The sequence below is a fragment of the Lathyrus oleraceus genome, chromosome 1 (genome assembly GCF_024323335.1).
Source record: "Lathyrus oleraceus cultivar Zhongwan6 chromosome 1, CAAS_Psat_ZW6_1.0, whole genome shotgun sequence".
Lineage (NCBI taxonomy): Eukaryota > Viridiplantae > Streptophyta > Magnoliopsida > Fabales > Fabaceae > Lathyrus > Lathyrus oleraceus.
The window spans coordinates 445054213-445066019 of record NC_066579.1 but is presented as its reverse complement, the minus strand read 5'-3'; the positions used below and the strand labels follow the sequence as shown (position 1 = coordinate 445066019).

At 35.4% G+C, this 11807-nt stretch overlaps 1 protein-coding gene across 7 annotated transcripts; it reads left to right on the top strand.

Moving 5' to 3' along the window:
• Nucleotides 1–7586, top strand: LOC127082017 (transcriptional corepressor LEUNIG). 7 transcript variants are annotated; one of them, XM_051022244.1, is made up of 22 exons: nucleotides 1–253; nucleotides 340–437; nucleotides 1120–1253; nucleotides 1343–1605; nucleotides 1995–2043; nucleotides 2147–2246; nucleotides 2389–2438; nucleotides 2597–2765; nucleotides 2908–2954; nucleotides 3103–3274; nucleotides 3417–3466; nucleotides 3667–3831; nucleotides 4521–4598; nucleotides 4707–4784; nucleotides 4903–4956; nucleotides 5131–5278; nucleotides 5705–5814; nucleotides 5920–6069; nucleotides 6271–6426; nucleotides 6640–6756; nucleotides 6861–7052; nucleotides 7165–7586. In XM_051022244.1, the coding sequence occupies exons 1-22, from the start codon at nucleotides 213–215 to the stop codon at nucleotides 7309–7311; spliced, it is 2568 nt and encodes an 855-aa protein (XP_050878201.1). In that variant the 5' UTR covers nucleotides 1–212; the 3' UTR covers nucleotides 7312–7586. The 7 variants fall into 7 exon arrangements, with proteins under 7 accessions (XP_050878201.1, XP_050878211.1, XP_050878204.1 ...); XM_051022241.1 differs by having other exon boundaries at nucleotides 2–253; nucleotides 3619–3831; XM_051022254.1 differs by lacking the exon at nucleotides 4521–4598 and having other exon boundaries at nucleotides 3619–3831.
• The last annotated feature ends 4221 nt before the right edge of the window (nucleotides 7587–11807 follow it).

The following is an 11807-nucleotide window of genomic DNA, read 5'->3' as shown; positions in this document are numbered from 1 at the left end:
GTATAGTAACGCTTTATATACTGTCACTCTCTCATACAATTTCTTTACCCCTAAACCCAACTTTCGTTCCTATTTGCATGGCACTGTCACTCGTAACTTCTTCTTCTTCTTTTTTTCAAATCAATTTCAATCCCTTTTCATCTCAATCTTTTTCCCTCTCAGTAGCCAAAAATTAGCTTACGTTACGTGCACTCATCGATATCGTTTTCTTCATGGACTCGAATAATAACGATTCCTTAGATGTTCATGCAATGTGAGTGATGGAGTGATGGAATATTAATCGATCGATTTTACTCGTTTTTTTTGTTTTGATTTTGATTTTGATTTTGTGTTTTGTAGGTTTCGGTACTTTTTGCATGATTATCTTATCAAAAAGGGAATGTATAGCACTGCTGCGATTTTCATGAACGAAACCACCGTTCCGCAAACTCCTACTTGTATGTTATGTATATTTGTAATGAATTTATATATTTATGTACGTGGAAAGCGTTTGCTTAATCGGTTTAATTGTTGATTTCGCATGCTTTTCATGTTTTATTCGTTGTGATGTTGTATGATGTTGTAGTTGGTGGTGTGACTTTGGCGGGATCACTGTTTATTTTGGATTGATTTGAATAAGATTAGTTGTAGGGTTTGATCAATTGGTACTTGGAGTTGGAGTTTTCAGATTTTGTTGATTAGGTTTTTGAGTTGGATTCTTCTTTGTTAAGTTATTTGAAATTGAATCAGTGATGATAGGATTAAAGGTTTTTGTTGATTGTGATATAATCTAGTACTAGTGGATGGACTGATGCAGGGGAGTTTGTATCTTTTGGGATTAATTGTTGCTTTTTTTTCAATAATGAATTTCATTTTGGTTAGGTTTTTTGATCAGTTTGATTATTCGTCGTTAAGTTATTTGAAATTGAAACAATGATAATCGGATTTAAGCTTTTTAGTGTTGATATTGGTGTACTAAATCTCATTTTGAATAATGAATTTCATTTTGTGATTAGGTTTTTTTTATCAATTTGATTCTTCGTCGTTAAGTTATTTGAAATTGAAACAATGATAATAGAATTTAAGCTTTTTAGTGTTGATATTGGTGTACTAAATCTCATTTTGAATTGATGAGTACAGACCCGAAGTGTTTGGATTTAGAGCTTGATTCTCCAGATGGATTTCTGCATGAATGGTGGTCTATTTTCTATGAGACATATTTGTCTAGAGTAAAGAGGCATCAAGGGTCTGATCCACAGTCCTCTAATAAAATGGTAACTAAATGATAATTGATAATCTTATTTGCTGTTAACCCTGTGTTTAATCTCAGTCATTTATTAGTCATACACTTGCCAATTTTCAGGTTTCTAGATTGACCAATACTCCAATGGATGATAGTTCCACTTTTAGAATCCCCCAAATGCCAATGATTGAGCAGAGATCTCAACAGTTTCAAGCCAGCTCTAGCTTTAACAGCATCATAGCACAACAGGCTTCTCACTTGATGATACCTTCAAGACTGCAAAATAATGAGCACCTTGGCAATTTTGCTGAAAATATTGATCCAAGTGTGCTTGCTCTTTTCAGTGAAAATAACCCGGACTTCTTCTCAGGGATTAGTTCAATGTAATTGTAAAGATGCATATTTGAAATTTGAATGGTTATCATGTGATTATTGTTTTCAGCTCATGCATATTTTAAATTTGAATGGTTATCATGTGATTACTGTTTTCAGCTCATGCATATATTTATTCTTTTAAGACCATAAACAGAATAGTCCACAATAGGTCCATTAATCTATAGTAACACTATATATAACTGTGCTACTTCACCCTTCATACGCATTGGCTTGTTTCACTTCTACATGATAAATCTAAAAAAGTGTTGTTCTGCTTTAAAAAAAATTATGGATATTGAGAGTACATTGTGTATAGTTGCACATTTTAAGTTGGTTTTACATATAGTCGAAATATCCTCAATATTTCTCTTTACGTACCATTATCTTGTTTTGTCAGTCACCCATCGCAAGATGTAGGCAACCAGCTCCAGAAGCAAGTCTATAAGGTATCCTCTAGCTCAGTATACATTATAAATACAACATATAACAATGAGAATAGAAAACTCAGTCTATGTCATGAGAGATTTATTTTGTCATTTAAATTTTCAGGATAGTGGTATTCGTATGCGTGTGGGGCCTCCCATACCTAGAAACCCTCTGGATGCAAGACAAAAAGCAATGCTGCCTTTAGATGGAGCTCAAGTAACAAGTATGTCTTGAACCTTTTCCCCATTTGGATGTAAACAATAAAATTCATATGCAAATTTAATGAAAATATTTTTTATTGCTAAGCTGATTAGTGAGTGATATATTATATACTTTAAGATCTTAATGGTTATTTTTGTTTGCAGACAACTATGAAGCTCCTAATTTTGTGCCAACAAATGGATTGCAATTAAATGTGGGTGATGTTTAGTATGCTTGTGGAATCTTTTGCACAAAGAGTTCCATTTGTATTCAGTTTTTCTCTAAACTTCTATTAGAGTGTATATGAAAGTTTGTTGGTGGTACTACATTGTTATCCTTTTCTTATTGACTAGAAATTTCCTGGTTCTGCAGAACCAGATGCTAACTTCACTTTCGCAAATACCAAACTGTGGACAGCATCCTCAAGTGTTGAACAGACAAAATCAGGACGCAGTCCTAAGTCAAGAACTTACAAGTACTTCTAATGGTCAGATTTTCACAGCTCCTAGAATCTCTACCAGATGTAACGGTCAAGTAACAAGTATGTCTTGAACCTATTCCCCGTTTGGATATAAACAATAAAATTCATATTCAACTTTAATGAAAATATTATTTATTCCTTAGGAGATTAGTGAGTAATATATTATATATTTTAAGATCTTAATGGTTATTTTTGTCTGCAGACTATGAAGCTCCTAATTTTGTGCCAACAAATGGACTGCGATTAAATGTGGGTGGCGTAGTATGCTTGTGGATCTTTTGGACAAAGAATTCCATTCAGTTTTTCTCTAAATTTCAATTGAAGTGTATATGAAAGTTTGTTGGTGGTACTACATTGTTATCCTTTTTTATTGACTAGAAATTTCCTGGTTCTGCAGAACCAGATGCTAACTTCACTTTCGCAAATTCCAAACTATGGACAGCAGCCTCATGTGTTGAACAGACAGAATCAGGACGCAGTCCTTGGTCAAGAACTTATTACAAGTACTTCTAATAATCAGACTTTCACAGCTCCTAGAATCTCTACCAGATGTAACGGTCAACTAACAAGTATGTCTTGAACTTATTCCCCATTTGGATGTAAACAATAAAATTCATATTCAGTTTTATTGAAAATATTTTTTATTCATTTGCTGATTAGTGAGTAATGTATTATATATTTTAAGATCTTAATGGTTATTTTTTATTGCAGACAACTATGATGCTCCTAATTTTGTGCCAACAAATGGATTGCCCTTAAAGGTGGGTGTAGTATGCTTGTGCAATCGTTTGGACAAAGAACTCCATTTGTATTCAGTTTTTCTCTAAATTTCTATTGAAGTGTATATGAAAGTTTGTTGTTGGTACTACATTGTTATCCTTTTCTATTGACTAGGAATTTCCTGGTTCTGCAGAACCAGATGCTAACTTCACTTTCGCAAATGCCAAACTATGGACAGCAGCCTCATGTGTTGAACAGAGAAAATCAGGACGCGATCCTTGATCAAGGACAAGAACCTACAAGTACTTCTAATAGTCAGACTTTCACAACTCCTAGAGTCTCTACCAGATGTAATGGTCAATATCCAGAGATTCCCAAGAATGAAACAAGCAATAAGGATAGAGAGGTTTGTTTTTTCGTGTCCCACAGGTTGATATTCCGAAAGACATTTGTTTTGATTTTTGGATTTCAAGGAAGCTTTATTTCTCATAATAGTGGGGGTAGATCATGTAACTAAGTGAAACATCAAAGCCTAGTTCACAATCTTTTCTTTTTGATAGTAAACATTGCTCATTAATAATTTACTTCATTGGATTCATAAGTCTGAACACTAGAGAAAGTCAAAATGAAGAACTAACAAACAAGTGGAGAAGACAATTAAAGTTTCTCTGTGAAAGATGATTTTATGTAAGACTTGTTTTGGATTAACCAAACATGATAAATTAAGGGTATTATACAAAACTGAATGTGGTTTAAGGATGGCTAATCTATACCAAAGTAAATTTAAGTAGATGAAGATGGCTTCAAGTTTGTGTTACTTCTTCATCACCTGTGAAAATAATTTAAGGGCATAAAAATTCTTGTGGTTTTTGTGTCCAACATGGTTTTCATGAGGATCCTTTGCATTTGACAGAAGGATTATTTTGTTGTTTGGTTTCCCTCTTCTTAAAACAAGCTCTTCTTTGTCATTATTATCGTCTGACTCAAACTAGTGATAAAGTTTTATTAAGTTGTCTAAAATATTTCAAATTTCATATGAATTGTTTTCATGTTATTGTATTGTCTTCCTTGTAAACTAATTCCATGATGATACAGATACTGGACCAAGTTATAGTTGGAGAACCTCAATGTCAGCCGGATCTTCAAATGCAGATGCAGTCCCAAAATCTTGATGTATGGTATTCAACATTTTTAAGTTCCGAGTCATTGTACTTGCATTGTACCTTATTGGCAACAGAAAGTTATTATTATTCCTTGCAAACTAATTCCATGATGATACAGATACTGGACCAAATTATAGTTGGAGAACCTCAATGTAAGCCGGATCTTCAAATGCAGATGCAATCCCAAAATCTTGATGTATGGTATTCAACACTTTTAAGTTCCAAGTCATTGCAGTTGCATTGTACCTTATTGGCAACAGAAAGTTATTATTATGCTAATGTTTCCGAAAAATATGTTACCTATTCTCAATCAGAACCGCGCAAAGAGAAAGATAACAGACCGCTTGGGACCTGAAGAACCTGTCCTGGTAGGTTTTCATATATTTTAAAAGAAAAACCTTGATATCTTCTCATTCCTACTTACAATGAATAATTTTATTTAAATCTACTACCATTGTTACTTCATTTTTTTTTCTTTTCTTTTGTCAATTTGATTCCTGTCTTCTAAACTTGTATTCTTTCCAATGGAATATAAATAATAGGACTGTGTGGATGTAGCAGATGAAAAACCAGAAGATGAAAATGTGGATTCTTACCTGTCTATTGAAGATGGAAATTCTGATCATCGAACTATGCCTTTTAAAAATCTGAAACGAATTTCAGGAACAAACAGTAGAAATGAAAATAAAGGTAAAATATTCATGGACTTATGCTAAGAGTACTCTGCCTTTATTCAATCTGTACAGTGTGCTTTATTTTCAGATTATCCTTTCTTATACTGATTTGTAAAGACACCAGATGTGAGCCCATAGCAAATTTTCTTTTAGCATAGTATAGTTTTAAAATCTTCTTATTAAGTTAATCTTGTGGTGTAGTTTCAGATGAGTTATTGTATAAGCGGCAAAAACCTTTTTGCAGGATGAAGTCAACTATCATAGGTTGTTAGTATAATGATAGAGGCTTATGTAGGACATACCATAAACCTTTTTGTATATTTTTATCCCCTTAGGTAGTGCTGAACTGCATATAACGAGGTTATTATGTGGCCTTCATTCTTATTCTTCTTGAGATTATAAATACTTATGTCTAACACAAGGATTTCTAACCTTTTGATAGATTTTTCACTCCAAGAAATTGGATGCCTTCACTCGAGCAAAAGCAAGGTTTTGGCCAGCCATTTTTCATCAAATGGAAAAATTCTGGCAAGTGCTGGGCATGACAAGAAGGTTGTTCAAGCTAATCAACCTCCAAATTTATTTTAGCTTATCCCTTCTTAATCATGGTCTGGGATTTTCCTTGTGTTCCAAACTAATTGCAGTTTGTGATGACAGGTTTTTATTTGGAAGATGGACACCTTTAATAATTATGCTACTGAAGAAACACATTCACTTCTCATCACAGATGTTCGGTTTAGGCCAGGTTCAACTATATTTGCAACATCTTCCTTTGATAAATCTGTAAGAGTATGGGATGCAGACAGAGTAAGCTGTTATCACTTTCTTCTTGTCTTGATTTTCTTCGTGTATATTCATAACATCCAATTATTTAGAATGTGGATCATTTCCATCTTCCCTTCACTTTTATCTTTTCTTTCCTGTTTGCACTTTCATTTGCCTTTTCTTCCGTTGCTTTTTATGGCAAATTTAATGATAATCTATTTTTTGTATTGTTTCATGGTATAGCCAAAAAAATCGTTGTTCAGCCTTTCTGGACATTCTGAACAAGTAATGTCACTGGACTTCCACCCAAGTAAGGTGGACCTTCTTTGCTCGTGTGATAGCAATGATATAATCCGTATGTGGAATGTGAACCAGCGTTCTATCTTACATATAACTAAGGTCAGTTTGGAATAATAATATGTATATAATCAATATAACGAGCCCTTAACCGTGGTGGTTGCTATTTGTTCTAGAGTTGAATAGTGAATAATCAATATATAACAAGCCCTTAACCGTGGTGTTGTTTTTTAGCTAGATATGATGTACTCCTTGATATGCTTAGAAACTTGCTTTAAAAATATGAAGCCAATTAGTATTAATAATGTATTGCAGGGAGGTAGTAAACAAGTTAGATTTCAGCCTGTTCATGGGAAGTTTATAGCTACTGCTACTGGAAATATTCCCAAACTAATTGATGTTCAGACCGCTAAAGTTGTGTGCAATCTAAAGGTAACTTAAAGGTTAATTCTTATCTATAATATACCATAGTTTTAACCTTTCATTTCACTGCTTGAATGTTGGGTGTATCATAACTGAATTTCATTTCCTTCTAGGCACATGATAAAGATGTAGCTTCCATTTGTTGGGATAGAAGTGGAAAGTTTCTTGCTTCTGTCAGTGAAGACTGTGCACGAGTTTGGTCAGATGGAAAATGCATCAGTGAGTTGCTTTCAAACGGGAACAAGTTTCAATCGTGCGTATTTCATCCAACATATTCTAACCTCTTAGTTATTGGTGGCTATCAGGTAACAATGTCAGCTTTCTATATACAATGGATTAAAAACTCCTACGGAAATTATAGTTTTTTTAGCATAAATTAGAAACTCAAGTCCCTTCTAAATTGACAAAATTTTGCAGAACCTTGAATTCTGGAGTCCAATTGAGAGCAGTAGAACAATGTCAGTAATGGCACACAAAGGGTTGATTGCTGGACTGGCAGATTCACCCGAAGATGAATTGATTGCCTCGGCTAGCCATGATTGCTTGGTGAAAATATGGAGATAAGGATTTGATGGACGCGCTTCTGTGCCAGGATGTTAATCTTTAGGGAATAATGACAGGACTTCCTTTCCTGCTAAATCTTTTTGGGATTGTTTAGATAGTCTATAGTTAAAGGTTTATCACATTACAAAGGGACCCAATAAAAGTTTTAATATTTGAATCAAAATCAAATTTTATGATATGAAATGGAGTTGAATGAATCATTTTTAGTGGATTGTTGAGCTCCAAAACATCTATCTAGACATCAAGGGAGTTGAATAAAGTGTGATTAAGGAGAAGTAGAGAACAAAGCTACCCGCCAAGAAAGACAACTCTTAAAAGCTTTTTATTTCTCATGAAATAAACAAAAAATTCAAGGCTTTGTTTCGGGTGATTTACCGTTTTATGTTATGAATTTTTAAAAATTAAAATAATTTTTGAATTTGGAAAATTTTAGAAATCATATTACAAGCTTTGAAATATAAGCATAAACGTATTCAACATAAACATGTCACTATACAAACAATTCATATACATTCTTGTCTTGATATAAACATGCTTAGACATAAATAACCAAAGATTTAGTACAAAATATTTCTCAATCTAATAGTGTCATAATATTCTTTCGACACTTTTAATGTTTTTGTAAGGTATGCCACCAATGTCTTCAAGTTTGTTAAAAACACGTCAATTTTTTATTTTATTTTTTTCACTATCTTGTCTATATACTTTCTCTCATGGATGGCATTAGAATATTTACTTCCATAATTCGATTTTTTTTTCAAAAAAATCTAAAATAACCAATTTTTCAAAAAAAAAACCAAAATAACCAAGTTTGGTAGAGGATGTGTCAGATGAATTGGCGCACCCTCATACCAATAAGAGGAGGCGCCAGTAGCATTGACGCACATGCATTGGGCCTCATGAGGAGGCGCCAATGCTTGTGGCGCCTGCATTGGCCCTCATGAGGAGGCGTCAATGCCTCTGACGCCTAAGTGCATTTTTAAAGGTGGGTGTCAATTCATGTGGCGCATGCTTGTAATGGTCATGTGGGCGTCAATTCAACTGGCGCCCACATGTTTTGTCCAATAGATGTTCTGTCTCTATAAATATCATGCCTTGCATACAATTATTTTCACTCAAGTTCATCTTCTAGTCTAGTTCAACCATCAATTTCAATTTTCTTTTTTTCAACAATGTCTGCATACATTCAGAAACGAAATGCTGATGTAATATTTTCTACCGTTGCGGCTCCGATACAGGTTCGACTTTGGAACACAGATACGTTTGAACGTCTTAATCGGACGTTGTACAGTTGGTTAGAGGGAGAAATTGGAGAGGGTGAACGGATTAGAAGAATACAATGGATTGTGTCCACGTTCAACCAACACAGAGAAGTGCGTGAATGGGTGGATATTAAGACCGACCAAGACGCTCGTAGGATGATGCATTACATGTTTAAAATTGTTTTTATGGTTGTAATTGCATAGTTTTTGTATTCTAGTTGTTTTAATTATTTGTTTTATTTTTTATGAACAATTGTCTTTTCGTCACAGACGTCTACTATGAAGTAAATTTAGTTTTCCATATATTGCAACAGAGGTACTTTGAAATAAATTTAGTTTTCCATATATAGCAACAGAGGTACATCTGGATTTATCTGGTTGTGCTCGTTCCAACACTAGGACAGTTATTACGATTGTGACCTGGTTGACGGCATGAACTACATAGTCTAACCATTTTGTTCGTCGTATCCATTTCGGTTCGAATCTGGGTGTTGTTAGGGCGACCCTTTTTCTTCCTTCGCATAACTTCGTTGTGCCAGACGATGTCCCCTTGATATTCTGGTCAATAATCCTCTTTTTCCACTACCGAAAAACTAATTTTATAAACATTTGAAAGGCTGGTGACTTTGTAAACTTCAGATAGCAAGTATGATGGATCCCTTCGAACCTTTGAGCACGCCGCAATGACATGGGAGCAGGGGGTACGAAAGGCTTGGAACCTTTCGCAGTCGCACCAACCTCTATCTAGTTCGACTTTGTATTGTCCCACCGGCATGCCCTCATTGTGATCCATGGACTCGGCAACACTAAACCAACCTTTAGTTCAGTCAAATACCATAACCACGTGTGTGTTTTCTTTGGCAGCTTCATGTCTGATGAATTTCATTGAAGCATCACTGATCAACTGTCCATATTGCAACACTGAACTCCATTTTGAGCGTATGGTTTCAAACAACGCCCCTAGCCTGAAATATGTAGCTTGCACCAAAGCGGTTATTGGTAGGTTATGGATGCTTTTGAAGACAGAGTTCATTGATTCCACAAGATTTGTTGTCATGTGGCCCCAACGCTGATCGTTGTCGTATGCTCTGGTCCACTTCTCCAACGGAATACTATCGATCCACTGAACCGCATCTTCGTTCGAAAATCTTATTTCCTCACGGTAGTGTTTGAAAGAAGGTTCTGATAATGCGTAACCTGCATTGACAATCTTCTTACGCAACGTCTTATCTTTGATTTCCCGCATAAAATTCTGAGCAATATGTCTAATACAAAACACATGCGTCGAATGAGGATTTTGCCAGCCATTGTCAATGTTATTATATGCACTGATGATTTAGGGGTGTCTATCAGAGATCAAACACAAGTTAGGTTGAGGTGCAACGTGCAATCGGAGATTTCTTAGGGAAAAAATCCATCCCTCAGCAGTCTCCCCTTCAACTAGGGCAAAGGCGATTGGAAAAATATTGTTGTTCCCATCTTGTGCCACTGCCATCAGTAACGTTCCTTTGTATTTTCCATACAACCATGTACCATCAATTTGTATAATTGGTTTACAGAAAGAAAAACCTATGATACACGGTTGATACGCCCAAAATAGACGGTGAAATATTCTATTTCCAACAACACACGTACCATCTGGTGTATATGCGGGCAATGTTTCCATCTTGACAATTGTCCCAGGAGCATAGTGTTTTAGAGCCAACAGGTATTTTGGAAGTTGTTTGTAAGACTCCTCCCAATTGCCAAACACTTTTTCAACAGCTTTTGTTCTAGCTATCCATGCCTTCCTATATGATGGAGTGTACTTGTACTCTGCCCTAATATGTGAGATTATTGTACTCACCTTTAACGACGAATTGTCGCCAATGACATACAATATTTCATCGCATATTAGATGAGAGCTTAATTTACAATGATCCTGCATTGGGTTTGTCAACATGCATGTGTGATCTGGACCCATTGATCCAATCTCCTAAGACTCGCTCCTATTCCGATACGAAGCTGACAACCTAAAAAGGCAGTGCTCATCCGGACAATAAACTTTATACCTCGATGCGTTAGTTCTGTCAACTCTGAAATCTACTGATAGTTGCATGTGGAATTTCTTAATGGCTTTTACACATTCCTCTTTTGTGTGAAATGTGTCTCCTTGTTTCAGAGATCCTTGCATTTGCACGTAAGGATTATACCATACATCTGCCGAAGGTTCATCTGAACCCAAATTTAACCTTGTCATGTGTTGGGGTGGGTAATATACATGACTTGCTGGTATTAGCTCCTTTTCCTCTTCAGCGTTCACCATCGAATAAACCATGATCTCAAGTTCCTCTTCTTCATCGTCTGGAACATTCACCTCGGCTTGTTCATCATCAGTCTCACAAAACACTTGTGACTGATAAATGTACCGAGACTCCTGTTGTTGATGTGGTAATATATACAACTCTATATCGTTGTAACCGGATTATTCGTGACTGCCAAACATATGTTGAACATCATCATCATCTCGAATCTTCTTCTGATAAAATTTTACCTGGTTTTCTGCAAATCAAACCGGATTTTTATAGATGATCTGACCCACATTATTGCACTGCAATTTCTTTTCTATTCTTTGTTTCAGATGTGAAAAATTTGATCGTCGATTTATTGTAAACCGAGTCACCTCTGTGTTTTGAAAACAAAAATCGAACAACTGATGATCAAATATTTCACCTTTGACACGTGCACTGATCATGTAATGTTGTGTGGAAGACATTGTGTTGAAATATTAAATATGTAGATAGTTTGAATGGAATTGAAACTGAATGCATTGCTAAGTTGTTCAACTGCACAACATAAATAGGTTGGTCATTGGTAAGTTGGTCGTTGCATTGATAACTTGGTAATTGTCTGTACAAACTTGACCATGCATGCAATTGAAGGAATCCAGCACGCAGAGAAAAAATTGAAAATAATACACAAGCGCCACGGAATCAAAGAATCTTTGAGCTCTGTACCCTAAGATTCCAACCTAGGCGCCCATCCCCTAGGCGCCATAAAGTAACTGAGGTGCCAAAGGGTTGGGCGCCTCTTCACAAAACAACACTCGGGCTTTGCATATTCAAATCATGTCTTTGTTGACTATGGGCGATGAACACAGAGACACAATCGAGAATATCTTGGCATTTGTATGTTATCTCTCTCTTTTGGTTTCTATTTTTGGATTACTTCTAATAGATATCTTCTTTGTGTTAT